The sequence below is a fragment of the Oryctolagus cuniculus genome, chromosome X (assembly GCF_051225735.1).
Source record: "Oryctolagus cuniculus isolate XC-2025 breed Fujian yellow rabbit chromosome X, ASM5122573v1, whole genome shotgun sequence".
In the NCBI taxonomy this organism is placed as follows: domain Eukaryota; kingdom Metazoa; phylum Chordata; class Mammalia; order Lagomorpha; family Leporidae; genus Oryctolagus; species Oryctolagus cuniculus.
In genome coordinates, this window is record NC_142888.1 from 84,741,730 (window position 1) to 84,764,296 (window position 22,567).

The 22,567-nt window shown below is 42.2% G+C and overlaps 1 protein-coding gene across 2 annotated transcripts in view; it reads right to left on the bottom strand.

Annotated features, from left to right (window-relative positions):
• The window catches only part of ATG4A (autophagy related 4A cysteine peptidase), a 64,830-nt gene that overhangs the window by 12,348 nt on the left and 29,915 nt on the right, over nucleotides 1-22,567 (bottom strand). The window contains exons 1-5 of one of the 2 annotated variants that reach the window (XM_089323735.1): nucleotides 15,823-16,271; nucleotides 8,317-8,427; nucleotides 5,879-5,950; nucleotides 3,679-3,777; nucleotides 75-176 (exon numbers count right to left, since the gene is read on the bottom strand). In XM_089323735.1, the coding sequence (XP_089179861.1) occupies nucleotides 75-176; nucleotides 3,679-3,777; nucleotides 5,879-5,950; nucleotides 8,317-8,427; nucleotides 15,823-15,862 (424 nt within the window). In that variant the 5' untranslated portion in view covers nucleotides 15,863-16,271. Of the gene's footprint in view, nucleotides 1-74; nucleotides 177-3,678; nucleotides 3,778-5,878; nucleotides 5,951-8,316; nucleotides 8,428-15,822; nucleotides 16,272-22,567 lie in introns of those variants that run through there. The other variant, XM_008272860.5, reaches the window with a different exon arrangement.

Here is a 22,567-nt window from a genome sequence, read left to right on the forward strand (position 1 = left end):
ACATGTAAGCCAGGGGACAAAAAAGAGCAGATATAGGCATTGCCATTAAACAAACTATTGACTGATGACCTTACCCATTTGATGAATAGAGTAGCAACAGTCTTTTCTATCTAAGAAGCACTGTAGGATTCGTTGGTATTCTTTGGGTTGTTCTTTTTGTTTCTCCCAGTTCCAGTCTTTTGAAGGGAAAAAAAAAAGTGTTAACATCATTTTTACAACTGTTTGTTACCTCTCTGAAGTCTTATTATAACTGTAAATTAGGAAGAAAACACATCCTTCTTTTCAATGCCAAAGACATCTAGAAACTAATTACTATAAAAGATTCAGTAGGTTTAAAGGGAAAGCCAAACAAGAAGTTAACCAAGGAACTGACTTAGCTCAAGGACTAGAGATAGATAAATATTACATAAAAACAGTGGCACAAAGGCCTTTCTGGTCAGTCCCTTAGTGGAACAAGAGGCTACCACAAAACCTGGCAGTATAGCTATACATAACTCAGACGCCATAGTGTTTCATCTCCACGCAGAGAGCAATGGCTTTTGCCCTTATATTTTGGCAACCTTGCCAAAAGAGTCTCAGAGAGGGGCTGAAGTATTCTTTTTATTTTTTTTTTAAGATTTATTTGAAAGAGTGACAGAGAGAGAGGAAGAGACAAAGAAAGGGATATTCCATTTGGTAGTTTCCACCCTAAATGGCCACAATGGCTGGGGCTGAGCCAAGCTGAAGCCAGGAATCTGGAACTCCATCTGGGTCTCCCACATGAGTGCAGGGGCCCAAGTACTTGGGCCACCTTCTGCTGCTTTCCTAGATGCATTAGCAAGGAGCTGGATCAGAAGCAGAGCAGCTAGCACTTAAACCGGCACTCTGATATGGGATACTGGTATCACAAGCAGTGACTTAATCCACTGTGCCTCAACACCACCCCTGGGAATGCACTATTCTAACATACAACACTCCACAGGGGAATATACACAACTAAGGGGAATTCACAACTAAGAAAGCTTTCAAAAAATTACATATTGCTACTTTTACACTACCTTTTTAGTTTTTGCTTTGTTTTACAATTTTTATTTTTATTGAGTTTTAACAGATAGATATTCATAGACACAATTCTAAGAATATAATTATTTCCCTTCCTCCCTCCCTTTTCCTTCCTTCCTCCCTCCCTTCCTCTTTTCCTTCCTTCCTTCCTTCCTAGTTTTTGAGATAACATATTTTTAATTTATATTATAGTCAAGGTCTGTATATAAAGATAATTGAAAATGAATCTTGATGTGAATGGAATGGGAGAGGGAGCAGGAGATGGGAGGGGTGCGAGTGGGAGGGAAATTATTGGGGGGGGGGGTGGAAAGCCATTGTAATCCATAAACTGTACTTTGGAAATTTATATTTACTAAATAAAAAAATAAATAAATAAAAATATATTATAGTCAAGGGCTTAATTCTCCACCAAACAAAGGATTCAATAGGTAAAAAGCAAAAAGATCCTAATTTAGTGGAAATATAGGCAAGGGCTGTGAACAATAGTTAAATTACTCCACTTTTTTAAAAGTTCACACTGAGAAGCTGGTGTTTGGTCTAGTGGTTAAGATGCCTGAGTCCCACATCATAGCGCTTGGGTTTGATACCCAGCTCCAGCTCTTGACTCCAGCTTCCTACTATTGCAGACCCTGGGAGTCGGTGGTGATGGTTCAAGCAATTGGATTCCTGCCACCCACTTGAGAGACCTGGTTTGAGTTCCCAACTGGATTCTGGGCATTTGAGGAATGACCCAAAGGATGTGATATGTCTGTCTGTCTGTCTCTCTCTACCCCTACCCCCAACCCTCAAATAAATAAATGTTTTTTAAAGTCCACACTGAGCTTTGCCAAAACTAATATCTTTTCTATCAGGTGTTCAAGGTTTCCTTAAGACAAAAGGCAAAATAACTACATCTGTGGGGTCCCAGCTGTGCCTTAGGCATAGTCCTCCCCACCCTCTCTCACCCCCATATCCTACATAGATCACTTATAACTTTACTGAGGACAACTGTAAAATCCCCACATAATCACTGCTGTGGGCAGATTGCATTACTCCCATCCTCTCAGCTCTAGGAACTCTAAGGGGACCGATTGTTGAGGCTTAGTCTGCTTCCAAGACATAAGTTTCTCTCCTGAGGTTTTAGAGAGAATTTGGATAAAGAGCTTACAAGCACTTGATGCCAAGGGCTATTATCTCTAGAACCTTTGGTTTTCTTTTGCTTCTAATACTTCTGAAACCAAAGTTTTAAACTTTAGGTCCAACACAGACTTCAGAGAGTGAACTACATTCAACTTTTTTTCATCAGTGACTGAACTGCCCAAATCTAGGGAAATCCTGATTAACTGGCTGCTAAGTACCATGCGGTATTTACTGATGACAGTGCTAAGTGAACACCCCAACTCAATTTTAAAATAACTGAAGAGGCAGCAATCCAAAAGGTTTCTTTACAAAATTACATCTTGTAATTTATCTTAACTACAGGATCTATTTCCAAATTCTCCCTGCTACTTGTGTTTATATTAAAACGATTGGGACTGCTGACTGTGAAGGTTTTTCTCCAATTTGCTGCTACCTCCAGAATTAACTTCTGGATTAATCACTTGAATGAATGATAAAAAGTTAGATAGTAAGAACGAATCTACTCTCAGAAGCATCTCTACAGCAGGGAAGTCACTACATTCTATTCCCAAACCTATGTTCTCTTTTGATTTGAGCATGGGGCAGATCACCTTACGTCCCAGAGTCAGTTTCCTCTTGTGAAAATAGAAATTATGATACTACCCTGTGGAAGTGAACACAGGATATCCTAAACCCTGATGAGAAGGATATGCCCTGAAGCCTTTCCAGATCCTTCTCCAGTCCTCTCTGGAAACAAGCAAGTCAGGCAAGTTTCCACAGCAGGGAAAGGAGAGTGACGTTTGCATAACTCTGAACCTCAGTCAGCAACAGCCAATGAGATCAGAAGCCCAGTGTTATCCAAAGTGCCCTTTCACTCTCTCTGAAGTCCAACCAGACTTTCACCCAAGTTCCTGGACTGGCATCCAACCAAGGTCATCCTCCAATGCCCACAAGGAAGGACACACACGTCTTAAGAAAGCAAGACTTGAGAGTTCCAACAATGATTACCAGAAAGTTCTTAATTAATAAAGCAGCCTCCTGAGGAAGCTGATTTAAAGATTTCTTCTTCATCAAATGGGCATCCTCAGTGAATGGAAACCAAAATAGCACCAGTTGCTTCATTAGGTATATCCTTTAGGTCACTTCTATCCTTCAATGGGCAGATATTTCAAATGAGGCCAAGAAACAGACTCACCACCACACCCTTCTTCCAGTTCCTTTTGTTATCTGGTATTTTTAAGGACTCACTCAAACAATAGCAAAGATGGAACCTCTAAATGACACACCTGCCTCAGCATTCAATTGTGTACCAGGAAAAGAACTCTCTGGCTTGGTGAGTCACAAGGAACACTAGCTGTTTCCTTCCGGTGAGGGACTCTGTTGCCTTGTCAGACCTACCATGTAAGCTTGCAAAGAGCATTTTGGGACCTGCAGCTTTGTTCCTGAGTGTTCCTAGGTCTCAGCATCAATGCTAAACCAACACTGGGAAGTGATACTACACAGGTATCTGAGGCAGTTTATAGAACAAATTTAACTCACCCCTTCCCAAGTGTCTACAGATAAGGGCTTGAGCCAGCATCATCTGTCCACAACGCAGCATACAACCCCAGCCAGCATCAGATGAAGGGCCTGTTCCCCCTGTTGGTAAAATGGATGGGAATGAATATGGGTTCCTTAAATTGCCTTTTCCTGAAACATCAGCATATTTGAGAGTCACACACACAAAAAAACAGGCAAATACACATGCACTCAAAAGGGAAGTGGAGGACTGAACAGGATTTGAGTATAGGGTTAGAATTTTCAGAGATAATTCTGAGTCAACCAAAATGGGTTTGGGGGCCAAAGACAAAACCAACAAATGAACTAAACCTGCCTGTTGGATGTTCTGCTTGGAGACTTCTAGGTATACATGATACAACTTTTATAGATGACAGCCATGCATGGCTACTAACACTTAATGCATTCCATGGCATCACCTGCCAGACCAAACTTTGACTTGTACAGCTCACTTGCATGGCCCTGAACTTCTCAGGAGAGCCAGTCTTACCTTAGTTAAAAAACAAATACTACCAAAGATTGTCATCAACATGATCAAGAGACTTGGAAGGCTCTTAACTATTCTACAAATACATTATAAAGTTCTGAACAGCAAGAAGAACAATGTAAAAGAGAGGAAAGAGATCTGCGTTAGGCACCAGAAGTCTCTAGTTACCTAATCCAAGTCTCATTTACAGACTGGGGATAACAGAACATGGTCAGCCTACTATTGGTGGATAATGTGAGAATCAAGTGGGATATTTGTCAAAGTGTCCTAGAACCCATACAGGATGATACAAATATTTATTGTTATGATATGGTCACAATTTAAAATAGTATTAATAAATTAGAAATGTACCATATCTTTGAAATATATAAAACCAGTTAATAAATAAGACAACAGGGTCCATTTGAAGAATACTTGACATAAAGAAGATCCCACATATATGGTCAGAGTGAGCTCAATATCCTTTTTCAAGGGACCAATGAAATCAGGTCGCTTGGATAGCAGAGGGGATATTTTTCTTTCATTGTCTTCCTTTTCCTACAAGAAAGTAGGAAGTATGCTACAAGCATTATGTCAGGTGACTAACTTTAAAGGGAGCCATCAGCCTTGCAAGACAATCGAGCTAAGGTAGTCCCTTCTTTCTTTTTGTTGTGGGGATTGAAGGACAGTTGCTACCCCAGTAGGGGGAGGAGAGCGGCCATTTCTGAGCTGGCTCTTTGTTAATGCATTTGCTCTTGCTAATGCTGGGATTACAGGCCAGATCAGTGTGGATAACGCACAATGAAGCCCCCATAAAGAAGAGATCATCTATTGCCAAAACATTGTCAGAGTTGAATTGGAAATGTTGTCCAGCCTTGAAGAAAAAAAACTCTCCTAGAGAAATAACAGTTTATACCCACTGCATATTAAAGATTGTTCTTTTGTTTCTATTACTGTTTGGAGTACCCTCTGTGGGGGGCAAAAAAATGTGTGTGTGGGTTTCATTTTGTGCACTTAATGGAAAGGCTGTACCTAGTCACTAGGTACAGTCTTGCAACAAAATTGGTCAGACAGGTTTCCTCTTAGGAGTGTAGCTTCTGCCACTTGTAGGTCCTTTTCCTTCAGGGTCATGATATTAGGAAGTAGCTACCATACTTGCAAATATTTTACACAAGTCATCTTTAGAGGATTCACGTAGCTTATTGAACTGCCCTTTTTTTCTATATCACAGCTCATAACACCTTAGAATGAATTTCAAGAACATCTATTATAATTTATCTCCCAATAGCAAGGTACTTTCATTTTGTAAGGAAAAAGAAACCTAAGGAATTATATTCTTTCCTTCAAGGCACAATGGACTTTATTAAACAAGTAATTTCACAAAGCAATTCAATGTAATTTAATAGTTATTATCCAAATTAAGAGCTTATTTGATTTTTTTTCTTTACTCTCAAAAATACAACAAGTTATACCATCTGGCGCCAAAACCCTTGGAGGTGGGATCAAAAGTATACTGGCATAACACATCAATAGCATGGAACTATACTTGATAGAATACCTCAATAATGAGACTTTTAGTGAAAGGCTTACCTACTCCCATAAACCAAATTCTTTGCCATGATGAGCTGTTAATTCTGAGGATTCTGGGAAGTCACTGATAACATCAGGCAAGCTATCCCCAGGAAGAAAGTACAGTACAACAAATGATATACCTACCAATTGGTGAAAATTTCCTTCTGTATGTAAACCATAGACGAGCACTTATATCAGACAACAGCTTAGATTTTTCTGTAATTAAATGTGAAATTAAAATTAAATCATTATATCCCATCTAAAAATGCCTGCTTTTGACTTCTGCACCAGCACAACTTCATTTTCAAATAAGCAATAGCAATCCCAATGTAATGGGGCTAGGAAAATTCATAGGAAATCCAGTCTCACATTAGCCAAATGATTTCTTCCCACCTGTGTTTTGACCAGAACTACTTGACTGATCTAGTAATGTCAAGTGGTCCCCGTCTCCTTTTTACTGAGCTCCTTGGCCCTGGCAGTTACTAACACTGAGCTCACGGCCAAAATGCAAGGAATGGGAAAAGAAAGGATATAGAAAACCCACTAATAAGGTACTCAGTCCTGAACTGAATGGTAATGGTTGGTTGAGCCGCTCATCAGTACCCACTATCTGTTATTTGAAACTAGTGGTTTGTGTTTGTGTGTGTGTACATATATTCATATGCTCAAGAATTTAACTAAAGAGGAAATGTCCCTGGTTAAGTAAATTACAATGTGTGAGAAGTTTATCCATAGTATCTAGTACAACCAGCATTTGTAATATAAATGAATATATAACATTAGGTATATTTTTTCAAAGCATGCTTTCTTATATTTTATGACATAAAGTTATTTCAATGGCCACAAATATGGCTTCCACACTTCCATCTGTTCTTCAACCACATATCCATATTTGGATTCTACAGAATTTATAGTCATTGCACTCTAAAGGAAGAAAGGGAAATCAATTTTAGCCAATAGTTTCTTATTTTCTCTCTTCCCTTTCCTTTGAACAATTTGGAAATTTGATCTGTCTGCATTTTGCCTTCCCTTTATGGCCTCAGTGTTCTGGCACATTTTGAGAAACAGATGTGTAACAGTTAAGAGAAAGATTTCTAAAATCATTCTGTGCCTAGGCTTGAACCCTGTCTCTGCTACTTACCAGCTGTGTAACCTTGTTACTTAACTTCCTGGGCTTCAGTCTCCTCATTCATAAAATGGAGAGAATAATACTACCTACTCCACAGGTACAAAATAATATACACACAGTGCTTAACAGTGCTTAGATGGTACTTGACTTGGATGCAGTATGTGACAAATGTTAGCTGGTATTATAAAAGGGGTCTTCAAAAGTTCATGGAAAGTATGTATTATGGAAAAACTATGCATGGCTTTCAAAATCTTTTTGCACCAAAATAAACTTATCGTTTAATTCCATTTTCCACAAGCTTTTTGAAGTACCCATCCTCTGAAATGTCCACACCACTCACTCTTGCCTCTGATAGTCTCTATGCCTTCTAGCCTGGCTTTTTGCAGGGGAAGTTGCTTGGAATGTTAGCATTAATTTCACTTTGAAAGGCATTTCCCAACTTAATATTTGAATATGAGCATATCTGACAACATGGGGATTCCTGCTGTCAGGGAAAGCAAAATTAGAAGAGATTCTCTCCAATCCCCATGTCAAGCAATTATGAAGGAAGTTAAGGTCCAGAAAGAGAAAGTGACTTACCTGAGTTGGGAGAAGAGTCTGAACACAAAAGGTCTCCTAACTGCTATCTCCAGGCTCTCCACTGTTCACAATTCATCAATCAAAATAAGGAGCCAGATTCAGGAGGAGCTGGACAATGCCTAACTTCCTCTCCTGCCTTTTTGTCAGCTTCTTCTTGTCCCTTACTCCATGCTGAGGGCCTCTCAAGAGGACCTCCCCTCAGAAAGACATGAATGTCAGAGCTGCCTCTTTCCAAGCTCGGCTTTACCTGGTTGCTGAATCATTAGCAGTTTCAGATTAAAAGACCTCTCTCAATCTATAAGAACGTAATGGCAGGGAAGAAAAAAGTCAAGCCTTCTTTCTATCTAACTGCAGTGTCTAAAATTTCAATACAAAATTAGAACCAAGACAGTGGTACAGCAAGTCAAAGATCTAAAACCTAAGACCTTCCATACCTGATATTGTTTCTGACAACCATGGGTTGTTTGTTTAGAAGTCCCTGGGTGTTTTTATCTAGACAGACTAGGATGTGAGAGGAATGAGAAGTATTTAGCCCAGTTCCTAATTAGATAGCCCTCTGTGATACCAGGAGTGGCTCTGTGATTTTTTTTAAATCCAAGGCTTCTAGAATTTGGATGTTCTCCTTCAAGGAAAAGAATAAAAATATATTACTTTCACAAATTGTACAAAAATTTGTAACCCTGTGAACTCCCGTTCTAGGGCCTCTCGGTGCCTTGGATAGGGCTGGTACAAGCAAGGGGCCTAAGGCTTCAGCACCACTGGCTACAAGGCAAATTTGCTTGGGAGTAGCATTAGCACTGATCAAGGTAATGCTCTATCAACTCAGGTGCCCGCCTCACTGGGGTTCTCACAGACAAATACTATGAAACCTTACCTGTTTTAAGGAGATGCTGCTTCCCCAAGATCCATACCAGCTCATCTGTATCTGGAAATTCTTCTAGGTAGTCAGTGAAAATAGTAATCTGGTTTTCATACTTGGACAAAACTGAAAGAAAAGGAAAGAAACTTCAAAATAATCTGGCCACAGTTACTCCAAAACTCTTGGGTTTGGCATCGTGGTGCAGCAGATTAAACTACTGCTTGTGATGTCAGCATCCCATATCAGAGTGCCTGCTGGAGTCCTGGCTGTTCTACTTCTGATTCAGCTCCCTGCTAATGTACCTGGAAAAGCAGTACATGATGGCCTAAGTGCTTGTGACCCTGCCATCCATGTCAGAGACTGGGACTAGGACTGGGATTGGGATTGGGAGAGGGAGAGGGAGAGGGAGAGGGAGGGGGAAAAGGATCACTTCTCCATCTTCTGGTTCACTCCCCATGGTCAGGGCTGAGCCAGGCCAAAGCCAGGAACCTGAACTCCATCTGCGGAACTCCACCAGGGGCCCAAGTACTTTGGCTATCGTCTATTGCTTTCCCATGTACATTAGCAGGGAGTTGGATCAGAAGTAGAGCAGGTGGGACTCCAATCGGTGCTCATAGGGATGCAGACAGCGGCTTAAAGCACTGCATTAGAGTGCCAGCCCCTATAAATAAATCTTTTAAAAAAGGGAAAAAAACCTTTATTTTTTCCCATGGGACCTTCTTTGTAAATAACCACTTCATGTAACTTCTCTGAGTGGGAGTGTCTCATGGTGATTGAATAATACTGGGTGCATACCTAACTCCTGCCCACATCACAGGGAGTACCACAGGGTTTCTATTATGAGTTTGCTCATGGCCAGTGGCTTAGAACTGTGACAAGCCTAGAAGATTGTTCAACTACAGAAATGGCAATATTTAGCTGGAATACCATATCCTTTATTGTATTTTTATTTGCCATCTTATTCACATATAGCTTCTGCAAAGAAGGCTCTTGAGGCTGATGATATTGTTCTTGGGATTCACAAATGATTATTGTGATACTGTGATATAATACAAAATTAAATGTCTTTGGGACGGGTGCTGTAGCATAATGGGTATAGCCGCCGCCTCCAGTGCCAGCATCCCATGTGGGTCCTGGTTCGAGTCTCGACTGCTCCACTTCCCATCCAGCTCTCTGCTATGGCCTGGGAAAACAGTGGAATATGGCCCAAGTCCTTGGGCCCCTGCACCCATGTGGGAGACCCGAAGAAGCTCCTGGCTCCTGGCTTAGGGTTGGAACAGGTCCAGCCACTGCGGCCATCTGGGGAGTGAACCAGCGGATGGAAGACCTCTCTCTCTTTGCCTCTCCTTCTCTCTCTGTGTAACTCTGACTTCCAAGTAAATAAATAAATCTTAAAAAAAAAATGCCTTGTCTCCATTCCCATTTTCTAGCACAGCGCTCCAAAAACTCTTGTAATTTCCTGAGAAACAGGGATGCTAGGTGAATCTTTTGTTCAGATAGTTGGCCTTTGACCGCCAATTCCGGACTAAGGGCTCCTAATCATTTGGAATTTCCTGGGTGATAAGAGCATCTTCGTGTTCCAATAAGGCAACTCTTGGTGAGTTCCTGGATGGGGGCTAGTCACCAGAATGACCAAGCCATGATTAGAAAGCTTGAAACCTTCAGCTCTCTCCTACCATTCAGGAAGGGGATAGGGGCTGCAGATGGAATCAAAAATAGATCCCGCTGACATGACAGAGCCTCCATAAAAATTCCTCAGCTATGGGATGGGGAGCTTCTGAATCTCTGAAGAGTACAGCAGCCTGGAAGGTAGTACCGCTGGAGAGAACAGGGAAGTTCCTTTCCCATTTATTGTTCCCTGTGACCCTCTTCTGTCTGGCTGTTCATCTCCTTTGCCATATCCTTTATAATAAATGGATAAATGTAAGGAAAGTGTTTCCCTCAGTTCTGTGGGCCATCCTAGCCAATTATGGAATATAAGAGGGGGTCACAGGAACCCTAACCTAAGCCATGCGGTCAGAAGCAGAGTTCCCAACTTGGGACTTGCAAATGACATCTGAAGTGGGGGCTGTCTTGGGGGACTGAATCTTTTAACTTGTGGGATCTGACTCTAACCCCAGGAGATACTGTCTAAATTGCACTAACTTACAGAATACACTAAAGAACTGCTTGGAGTGTGGTGAAAAACCTCCACACAAACGGTATCAAAAGTGTTGAGAGCGTGGGCCAGTGTTGTGGTGCAGCAGGTTAAGCTGCCACTTGTTTGGCTGGTAACTCGTATCTGAAGGCTGGTTCAAAATCTAGCAGCAATGCTTCTGATCCACTTTCCTGTTAATGTGCCCAGGAAGGCTGCGGAAGATGGCTCAAGTACGTGGGCCCCTGCGATCCATGTGGGAGTCCAGGATGGCATTGCTGGCTCCTCACTTCAGCCTGGCAGTTGAAGCCATTTGAGGAGTGAACCAGTGCGTGGAAGATGTCTCTCTCTCTGTATTTCAAATAAATATTTTTTAAAAAAGTGTTGAGCATCGAGTGTGAGAGTAGAAAAACAGTCTGGTTAGGCCGGCGCCGCGGCTCACTAGGCTAATCCTCCGCCTTGCGGCGCCGGCACATCGGGTTCTAGTCCCGGTCGGGGCACCTGATTCTGTCCCAGTTGCCCCTCTTCCAGGCCAGCTCTCTGCTGTGGCCAGGGAGTGCAGTGGAGGATGGCCCAGGTGCTCGGGCCCTGCACCCCATGGGAGACCAGGAGAAGTACCTGGCTCCTGCCATCAGATCAGCGCGGTGCAAGGGGCCGCAGCGCACCCTCCGCGTGAACCAACGGCAAAGGAAGACCTTTCTCTCTGTCTCTTTCTCTCTCTCACTGTCCACTCTGCCTGTCAAAATAAATAAATAAATAAATTAAATTAAATAAAAAAAGAAAAACAGTCTGGCTTTTTTTTATCTCATACAACTATGCTTATTTCTCAGGATAAAGTAACCAAATAAAATATAAGCTGTCTTCAATAAGTTCATGAAAATGCATATTATGAAAAATCAATGCCAGGATTTCAAAAACTTTTTTGCATCAAAATAAATGCATTACTTCCATTTTCCAGCGAACTTTTTGTAGTGCCCTCATATAACTAAATCTCTTTACTTCACAGGCTGTACTTTTAGAACTTAAGACCACACCATACCAGAGGAATTCAAATTCAAACTCACTTTTTACCACTTAGGGGGAAAGCATTCACTAAAAGACTCAAGACTGACTTGGGCTAGTCGTGTGGCACAGCACATTAAGCCACTGCTTGGAACACCCACATCCCATGTTAGAGTGCCTGGGTTTGAGGCCCACCTCTGCTTCTGATCCAGCTTTCTGCCAATGTACATAAGAGGCAGCAGATGATGGCTCAAATACTTGAGTCCATCCACGCCACCCACATGGGAGACCAGGGTAGAGTTGTCTCCTGGCTGGCCTGGTGTAGCCTCAGATGTTGCAGGCATTTGGGGAGTGCACCAGAGGATGCAGATTCATTCTCATTCTCATTCTCATTCTCTCTCTCTCTCTCTCTCTCTCCCCTCCCCCTCCCCCATCCCTTTCAAATAAAAAAAAGAATAAATAAACATTTGTCTAAAAGACTTATGAACAGATCCTATCTCCAAAGTTCTTTATAATTTTCCAAGAGAAATAATGTTGTAGTTGCATGTAAGTTTCCAAGCCGGCCCACAGAAACCTACTTTAACCTATAACCAGAAAAAATAAATTGATAGTATGTTTCACATTTATGGTGCTATTTCTATGAGAAAAATATCTTTCCAAGTTCAAAACCAAAATACCCAACACACCTTCCCTCAGCTTTTAGAGCCTCCCTTGCCCTTCTGGGGAGAGGAGCTCAGAAACAGAAAGGGTTCTTTTCTGTAGCTACAAGTGGCTGCATGCACTCTCCCAAGGTAGTCCCTAAAAGTCATATAGCAAATGACATGATGAGATATGTTTATCTTACTTGAAAGTTGTTTTGTTTTGTTTCCTAAAGCAGGCGCATGCTGTTTTCACAGAAATAAAGGTTCCTATATATAAATGAGTCTTTTCTGATTATGAAAACAACTTCACATGTTCAAAATACTTTGTTGTAAGTTGCCACAGCAGAGAGCTGGATTGGAAGTGGAGCAGCCAGGTCTCAAACCAGCACCCATATGGGATGTTGGCACTGCAGGCAGCAGCTTTATCCGCTATGTCACAGTGCCAGCCCCTCTCTTTCAGTCTTTCCTCTTCTCTCTGTAACTTTACCTTTCAAATAAATAAATAAATCCTTTAAAAAAAATCAAACAGCCATTTCATTCCCCAGCAAAAACTCATCACTACCTAATCTGCCAGGGAGCCTGTGCCCTCTTAGCTTCTCTGCTTGCTGGCCTCAGCCCCTGGCCCATGCCCAGGAAATACCAAGCTAAAAATGATCACCCAGGTCAGGCCATCCCCAGGAGGTGGTAGACCAAGGCGGGGTAAATCACGCTGTGTACCTCCCCACCCTACTGTCTGCCCCTCACAGCCAATAGAAAGTTTCAAATGCATATCCAGTGTAGCCCAAAAGGAGAAAGAAAAGCAGAGAACAAGTATCTTGAGAAGAGTTTGGGAAAAGAGCAACCCCTCTGGCATTGCCCTCGTAGGGGTAAGAAAGGGTGGCACTGGATGAATGTACAGCATGTTTGCATATAAGCCTTGGGTCTTTTTTTAGTACTGGCTGAAAAGAAATCATTTCTCTATCGCCAACCCTCTGTTGGTGACTCACTACCCAGCTCTCTGGTCGAATTAGTACAGCCCTTTAAAGCCCGTGACAACTGCCCTGCTTCTTTGGGGATGGCTCTGATCAAGATGGTAGCCAAAGAATTCAACTCTCGCTCGTCACCCCCTCTCAGGCCTAGCTAGGTCAGCAAGAAGGTCATTACCATCTAGACTCTTCTGGATTCTCCTCTTAGAAGACAGACTCCCAGAATGCAGTTTGGCAGGCCATAAGCAGCCCTGAGTCGAACTTACATGTATAGAACAAATAAAAGACAGAAGAGAATATGCAAGTGACAGAAGTGAAGAGCAATTCCAACGTGGGGATTACATACAAGGGAATCTGGGGATCAACAGGCCCTACACAAAGAGAATTCAGGCAGATGAAAAAGCAATCTGGGAAGTGGCTCAAGCATAGAAATGAAACCTCATTTGCAACACAATCAACTTATAGCACTCAAAAACCACAAATTACGTTTGTCTGGCCTTAAGATGTTAACTAACCAAACATTAGCCTGAGTTTCCTGCTCTTTCAGCCTGCTTAAAGAGATAGAGGTAGAGCTGCAAAGGTGTAGTCTGGTGGAACAAAAATTCACTTCCACAAGGTCTGAGGGACAAACTGGCTTCGCCCTGTTCCATTTTGCTTTAGACTGTGCTGGGTTATCTTAATGGCCAGCTAATCACTAGACCAGGATTTCCTTAAACTCCTGGAACTGAAAAGTCTCCTAGTCTTAGCCACAGGACTCTGTGTACATGTTGAAGCATGTCTTCAACACTCAGCCAGGCAGTTGATGACTCTGACTTACTCTTCACTTCCTGCTGGTACAGAGCTCAAGATCAACGAGTGTGAGTGCTTAGGACCTGTTCAGATCTTTCCTGCACCTGGGTACAGCCCTGGGAATGCACACAGCCCTATGCACGTATATGATCTTCTAGAATATGCTCAAACCTATTAAAGCTTCCAGGAATCTCATTTTTCCCCAGCTTTTCCTAAAACTTTCTGGTTAGCTGGAAATGTTATCCACTGCCTCAGGCACCTGAGATGTTAATCAATGGTGCTTGATGGTTTTCCAAAAAAAAAAAAGGCCCTAGAAAAAAGACTTTCTGCAGCTCCAAGTCAGGGGAAATAAATAGTCTTGTAAGTGAGGTCTTCCAGGAAGAAGACCTGTAAAAATGCGCTCCAACCCCATTCTGTCTCCTCTGATGGCTGCCAGGCTGCTGAATTTCCCTGTGATTGCAGACTGCAGATTTTCAAGGCTACTGCAGAGTTGGGGAGCAAGAGATGAGAATAGGGCAAGTGAAAACACCAGAAAGCTCACTATTCTTACCAATGTGCAAGCTGTTTTTCTTGAATAAATGTTCCCTGGATTGCTACGAGCCTTTATTTTGTTTCAAGTCCTGAAGAAGTTGATTCTGAGGATTTCTGCCAATTTATTTGTTGCTTTATGGAGAGACTGCAGAGGGCTTCACCATGCCATTTTTTGCTGATATTTTACTTTAATGATATGCTTTTCAGTGATTAAATACATTTCTAAAGGTTATTTTGGAGAATTGCAAGTAAATGAGAAAATAGCTTTGAAAAACAAATTTTTCTGATAGAGTTTAACAAAGACACTTGGACATCAAGGTTCCCAGATTCTGTAGGGCTTATGCTAAAGAAAGAAATATCACAAACTCTCCAAAGTGAAATCAAAACACCACAGAATTTCAGGGCCAGCAGGGGCCTGAGACACAAGGTAACTTCCTTGTAGGTCACCAGAGGCTAACCTGTCAGGATATTGCTGGTTCAAAAACAGCCTTTTCAGCAATACATTCAAGGGACCTTCAAAAAGTTCATGAAAAGCGGATTTCAAATGTGTTTATTTTGGTGCTAAACAAAATTGAGGGGCGGGCACTGTGGTGTAGCAGGTAAAGCCACCACCTGCAGTGCTGGCATCCCATATGGACTCTGCTCCACTTCTGATTCAGCTCTCTGCTATGACCTGGGAAAGCAGTTGAAGATGGCCTGAGTGCTTGGGCCCCTGCACCCACGTGGGAGATCTGGAAGAAGCTCCTGGCTCCTGGCTTCAGATGGGCACAGCTTTGGCCTTTGTGGCCAGTTGGGGAGTGAACCAGCAGATGGAGGACCTCTCTCTCTCTCTCTCTCTCTCTCTCTGCCTTTCCTCTCTCTGTGTAACTCTTTCAAATAAATAAATAAATATTTTTTAAAAAATTTGAAATCTGTGTCATTTTTTACAATATACAAATTCTATGAACTTTTTGAAGTCTGTATTTCTGTTTTTTGCACCAAAATAAATTTTTACATTTTAATTCAACTTTCCATGAACTTTTTAAAGGACCCTTGTACATATTTAATATGCTGTCGGGTCACATCTTCACAAACAGAAGAAAAGGTCCAGAGAGGGACAGACATGGTAATGGGTGACTGATCCTTGCTGTTTTGTTCCATAAACTGTACAGGGTACCTACTATATGCGAAGCGGAGGGGATACATTTGGAAACAACTAACAACAGGGAGTGCAGTAGAGAACGGAAAGTGGTCTGAAACGGGGTGGGGAGACAAATAATTAATTCCTACTGGGGTTCAGTGGGCTTTTCACCATTTAGAAAGGCTGGCATCAGAGCTGGGCCTTAATGGAAACAAGATATAAGTGGGAAGGGGGAAGGGAGGAAATTCCTGGATGAGGGAACACCAAAAGGACCTGGCAAGCAGCTGAGTGTGGGTGGGGCAGGGAAGAGTGAGACACAGAGAGTCAAAAATAACTTACAGTTTTCAAGTGAGGTGATGAGACGGCGGCAGAAAAACATGAGTGTGTAGGGAGACTAGAAGCTCCCGTGGAGCCCAACACAAGTCAGACCTGCAGATTTACTTAACAAAGGCACAGGTTTTTAAATAACAAGTGAAGAAGAAGTGGTTCTGCATAGGGAATTTGAAGAGGCTTGGTGGCTAGAAGGCTGGGTAGCAGAGCCTAGGAAGGCACGGAAAAGGCAGAAGACCAAAGGCTCTGATACAGCCTAAACCGCGCTCCCACCAGCTTCCTCCTGGGTTCACTTAACTGCCCTGTTCTTCTGCCCACCTACACACATTCCCTTCCCCGTCTTCACCTCTGTGCCCTGCTTTTCCGACAACCAAGAACTTAGAAAAACAGACAGCATGGAGATTCCTCAGAAATATGAAAATAGATCTACTATATGACCCACTCTTGGGAATTTACCAAAAAAATTAAGTCAGCATATGAAAGAGTTATCTGTACCCCCATGTTTATAGCAGCTCAACTCACAATAGCCAAGCTATGGGATCAACCCAGATGTTCACCAACTGATGACAGGACAAACAAATTGTGGTGTATATACACGATGCAATACGATTCAGCCATAAAAACGAATGAAATCTTGTCTTTTGAAAAAAAAAAAAAAAAGGATGCAATTGGAGATCATTATGCTTACTGAAATAAGCCAGTCCCCAAAAGACAAATACATATGTTTTCTCTCATTTGTAGTAACTAATACATAGAGTACTAAAAAGAAAAAAAAATGTAATGTGGGGCCAAGGTTGTTGTGTAGCAGGTAAAGCAACTGCCTGCATTGCCAGCATCCCATATGGGCTCCAGTTTGTATCTCGGCTTCTCCACTTCTCACCCTCCCTCCTCCTTCCTGTGCTATTTTTCTTTTTTTTTTTTTTCATGATTTCTAAGTTTAATTCAACTGCTATACCCAATTTTGCTTTGTAACAATAAGAAAACGTTCCTATCAAAATTACATCGCGATGTTAAGTACAGGTTTTTTGTTTTGATACAGCTCTAAAAAATGTTAGCACCAAATGCATTTAAAAAGTTTTAAGGCTTAATAAAAATACAGACTAATAATTTCTTAATGCAGCCTAGACTTTGAGAACAGGATGCTAACACTATTTAAACTTCCAAGTACAGACAGTCCCCAGCATAGAACACATCTTTCAAATGCATTTGGTGATACCCCTCCTGGACTCCAGCTCCTCCCAGCACCCACCTTGCCCAGGGGCTACTGCTCTGGTTCCCCATTCCCCAAAACCCCAGCTTCCACTCAGGTGGAAAGAACTAGAGCCTTCCTGTCACCTGCCTGGGGGGGGGGGGGCAGCCACAGGGCAATTCAATTTGTAATTCCTTACAAACAGCAACAAACGACCTCATTTCCACCCTTAGACTATTTCCCTGTAAGCTAACAAGTCAGTGTGTTTGGGCTTCAAGTTCAGCACCATCTAAGATGCCCTCCCTACCCCCACAATGCTCTTAATTCTTAGAAACCACTGAACCAAGCCACCTGCAGTACCTCTAAGGCTGCACTGAGTAAGTGTGCCTTGGCTCTAAAGTCTTTGGGCACCAACAGGAGAAAAATGGTCTTTGGTGGATAAAGCCTGTGCAGACCCCTCAGTGTGCCAGGAACAGGAAGTGGAAGGTGGGATCAGGCACTTAAGCAGCTAGGGTGAAGGGAGTGTGGCTGAACACAGCCATAGCTTTTATGAAGCTTAATAATGATTTAGAGTTTTCTAGTCCTGGTGCTGGCTATGCAGGAACTCAGAGCTGTGGGGACACCTCCCAGACTAGGAAGACAGCCCTCTGGGGTGACTGGAAGGGGCTCAGGCCAGCCCAGGATCTCTGTTCCTGCTGGCAAACGACTAAATCTCTAGTCACTTGCATTGAGGATGAGTGGAGGTTCTACAAAGCGCTTCTTCCTCCTCTTTGGTGAACCTGAGCAACTGACTGTTTCTGGAGAGGTGCTGGAAACAGAACAGGGTCAAGAGTCATTTACATGAGGCTGGTTTTTTGTTTTTTTTTTTGTTTGTTTGTTTGTTTGTTTCTTTGTTTGTTTTGACAGGCAGAGTGGACAGTGAGAGAGAGACAGAGAGAAAGGTCCTCCTTTGCCGCTGGTTCACCCTCCAATGGCCGCCGCGGCAGGCGTGCTGCGGCCGGCACACCGCGCTGATCTGATGGCAGGAGCCAGGTACTTATCCTGGTCTCCCATGGGGTGCAGGGCCCAAGTACTTGGGCCATCCTCCACTGCACTCCCTGGCCACAGCAGAGAGCTGGCCTGGAAGAGGAGCAACCGGGACAGAATCCGGCGCCCCAACTGGGACTAGAACCCGGTGTGCCGGCACCGCAAGGCGGAGGATTAGCTTATTGAGGCGCGGTGCCGGCCAAGGCTGGTATTTTAAGACAGCTTCTCAGATACTAAAGAAGCCAAACTAAGAGTCCAGGTCCTCAAGTCTCTCCTTCCCACCAACTAATTACAGAAGAATCTAAATAAGCCTGTCAGTGATAGCTGTGGGCCCCAGAAGAGCCCTGGCTTGTGAGAAGAACTATTCACATCCCCAGTGAAGAACAAAGGCTGGGGCCAGAGCTATGGCATAGTGGGTAAAGCTGCCACCTGCCTTGCAGGAACTCCATACGGGTGCTGGTTCAAGACCCTGCTGCTCCACTTCCGATCCAGCTCTCTGCTATGGCAGTAGAAGCTGTAGAAGTAGCAGAAGATGGTCCAAGTGCTTGGGCCCCCGCACCCATGAGGGAGACCCAGAAGAAGCTCCTGGTTCCTGGCTTCGGAATGGCCCAGCCCTGGCCGTTTTGGTCATCTGGGTAGTGAACCACTGGATGGCAGATTCATTCTCTCTCTCTCTCTCTCTCCCTGTGTGTGTGTGTGTAACTCTGAATTTCAGATAGATAGATAGATCAATCGATCGATCTTAAAAAAAGAAAAAAAGACCGGGCAACAATTCTTAGCATTTCAATTTTTACATTCAAAATTGTTAGTTTTCATAAACTTAGTAAGTCACAGCCTAGCAATGCTAGGTTGTCAAATAATGCAAAATACATGAATGATTTGTCTACAGATCAGTACAAACTCTGAGTCCCTAAAAGAATAGTGTCCTTTTTAGACTTATATTGGAGAATCTTAACCAAAGGGTTAACATTCAGCCAGAGAGGACTTTATAAGGGTCTGTTTAACTGACTTGTGTTAGAGCACAAGAGGTTGCATCTGACAAATTTCAGGGCAAGTCAGAAAAGTAATAACCAGTCCAGTTGGCAAAGGACCAATGTTAAGGGGGTAACATCCATGGATTTTCTGCTAGAAAAGTCAATAGGGCTGTAGGTAACCACTTGGGTACAGAGAATACAATAGTGTTTAAAGATTCCAATCAATTCATCCCACTGACATAACAGTAATTCCACTGACAAATGTAATACAGTACTGAGTTGTTTCTGAGTTTGCTTTAAAGGGATGCTTTTTGAAAACTTCTTGCCTTATAAGTGTATGTTTGTTGTGGTGGTGGTTTTCACTTAGGCACAAATTGCTGCCTGCTGTCTGATGACTGAAATGCACTTGAAAACTTCCACAAGGAAATTGGATTCCATGTGCAAACTGGTCAAGAATGCACATAACACAGACTATTTCACCTCCACACTGCTACCTCTTTTTGCTTTTGATAACTCTGATATTTTTGGAGAACTGCATCTTTTCAGAAAGAAGAAAAAATGACTAAGTTTGAGAGGAGAGTCTAAATACCTCTGATTAAAAAAAATCAGTACTCAGAAGATTGCACCATTGAAAAGGCTATTATCTTTGTTGATAAAGCACTCAGAAAGGGGTAACCCACTGGATTCATGAATGGAGAAAAATCCTTGACTGGCTATATAATGCAAGACTTGAGGCATGTCTTCCACAAACTGAGATGGGAATCACCTTGATTCTTCATCAAAAGGGTTTTTAAATTTTTTTTTATTAACATGCAATATTTGTAATTTTTTTTACAGTGCAGTACCTCAACACATGCACACAGCATAAGCTGACCAATTCAGGCAACTGGCTCCTATATCTCCCTTTCATTTCTCCGCACCCAGAGGCCGCATGCTCTCTCTCATCAACCTGCTAGTCAGTTGTCACTGAGTAACTGGAGGCTCTCTGCTGTGGCCCGGGAGTGCAGTGGAGGATGGCCCAAGTGCTTGGGCCCTACACCTGCATGGGAGACCAGGAGAAGCACCTGGCTCCTGGCTTCATCGACGCAGCACACGGGCCGCAGCGGCCATTGTGGGGTGAACCAACAGAAAAGGAGGACCTTTCTCTCTGTCTCTCTCTCTCACTGTCCACTCTGCCTGTCAAAAAAGAAAAAACGCAGTTGTATTCGCAAGGGGAACAGTTTCACATTAGTGCCACTTGCCACTGCCAAGTGACAGAGTGGGTCAGAAGTGAGCCTCCTATTTTATCTTCAAATGTGGACACTAAAATCAAACTAAAAGGCTGTAATACTCAAAGACTGATCTCTTGGGTCATATAGGAATAAAGATGCAGGGACAATATTTAGTCAAAATGAATATTGTGCTAACTAATTTTCTCTAACATTCAGCATGGTGAGGAAAATAGAAAAGGAGGAAACATCTCTTATCCCTGTTAGAAATAGCTCTAGCCAAAGAAATTCCAAAATTTAGATTCTAGTCCCACCCTGCCATTAAATGACTATGTGAACTTGGAGAACCTACTGTACTTCTTTGGGCCTCAAATTCTCTAACTACAAAAGAAGCTGTGTTTTTAAAACAGCATATCATCATTTATCAGTGGATTGTGAAAATCTATATAGTGGGTTGCAATCACCATTTTTAAAAAATGAAATTGAACAGGAGCCATCATTGTCACACAGTGGTTTACCCTGTTGCTTGCAATGTGGGCATCCCATATGAGTGCCAGTTCAAGTCCTGGCTGCTCCACTTCCAATCCAGCTCGCTGCTAATGCTCCTGGGAAAGCAGCAGCAGATGGCCCAAGTACTTGGGCCCCTACCATCCATGTGGGAGACCTAAATGTAGTTCCAGGCTCCTGGTTTTGGCCTAGCCCAGCCCTAGCCATTGTGGCCATTTGGGTAGTAAACCAATGGATAGAAGATCCCTCTCCCTCTCTCTCTCTCTCTCTCTCTATCTGACTCACCCTCTCTAACACTGCCTTTCAAATAAATAAATCCTTTTTAAAAATGAAGTTGAATAAAAAAGAAAATATTGGACTATGTTGCATATAATGATAAGTATTGTTTCATGAAACTTGTTTTTGTGTACATAAACCAGGTTGCAATTTAAAATGTATTTTTCTTTCTTTTTAAATATTTTTTCATTCTTAATTATTATTAATTGAACAAATTTATGGGGTACAGTGTGATAATTCAACTCATATTCAATGTGTGAAGAACACACCAGGTCCAGGTTGGTAATTCTGATTTAGTACCCATTATCTAACCTCCCTCCAACTCCCTTCCCCCTCTGCACCCTATCCCCCACCTTTCCTGGCCTCTCATTATCATTATCCTATGTTCAGATCATCATTTTTAGGCTTCAACATATGATAGGAGAACATGCAGTGTTTGTCTTTTTTCATCTGGCTTATTTTACTTAACACAATGTCCTTCACAAAATGTGTTTTTCACTGTGTTGTTGTGATTTAAAAAATCACTTGTCACTTGCTGCTGTTTAAATTAATAAAAATGAAATAATTTGGTTCCTCAATTGTACCAGTCACATTTCAGACACTCAATAACTATATGTGGTTAGTGGCTATGATAATAAACAGCACAAATACAGGACACTTTCATCATCTCAGAGAACTCTACTGGATAGTTCTATTCTAAAATCTTTTCTTTGGTTTCATAGAAGATAGAAGTTGGGGGAGTTGTTAAGAATATTCCAAGCTCTAGGAAGAGGTGATGGGTTCATTTGTCTCTCTCTTTTAAGAGTGTGCATGTGAATTTCTAAATAAATGAATCAACAATTGTTTATTAGCATATGAACATCATTCTGTGAGGAATACAGAAGAAATATCTTCATAAACATTCACTAAATGAGAAGAGAACCAGCTAAAGCATCATAAAACCACAATCTAATTAAAGATATAAGCCTCTGTAAAAGAAAGAATAATAAAAGGCAGTATATAGGCAAGGGTTGACAATAACTAAGTACTGTCAAAATTCAGAAAAGGCATGGGGAATGATGAACATGGGAGTCATCAGGAAAGATTTCAAGAAGGAAGTAGGATTTGAACTGGTTCTTAAATTTATTGCTTGGCTTTTGATGAGCAGAGATAAGAGAGGAGGTTATGCCAGATGAGGTGAATAAAGTGGGCATGCAAGCATTGGAGAAGGAGGTAGGTTCTAGGGAATACAGACAAATGAAATTACAGAAGTGCCATGGGACTGGATTGCCGAGGGTGTAAAACAAGCTACTGAAGTCCAACTCTTTGTAAGGCCACTGACAGTTTTCAAAGGATTTTCATATGATCCTGGAGGCATACTCATAAGATAGGCAGGGCAGAGACCATTACCTCTACTTTAGAACTGAGCAAACTGAGTCTTGAAGAAGTGAAATGATTTTTCCAAGGTTAGATGGCTAGGAAGCAGTATATCCGGGATTCATACTGAGCTAATAATATTCTCCATGCAGTATCCTGCCCAACATATGTAGCTGTTATGATGAAAGCCGGAGTAAAGGCACTGGAGACAAGGAGAT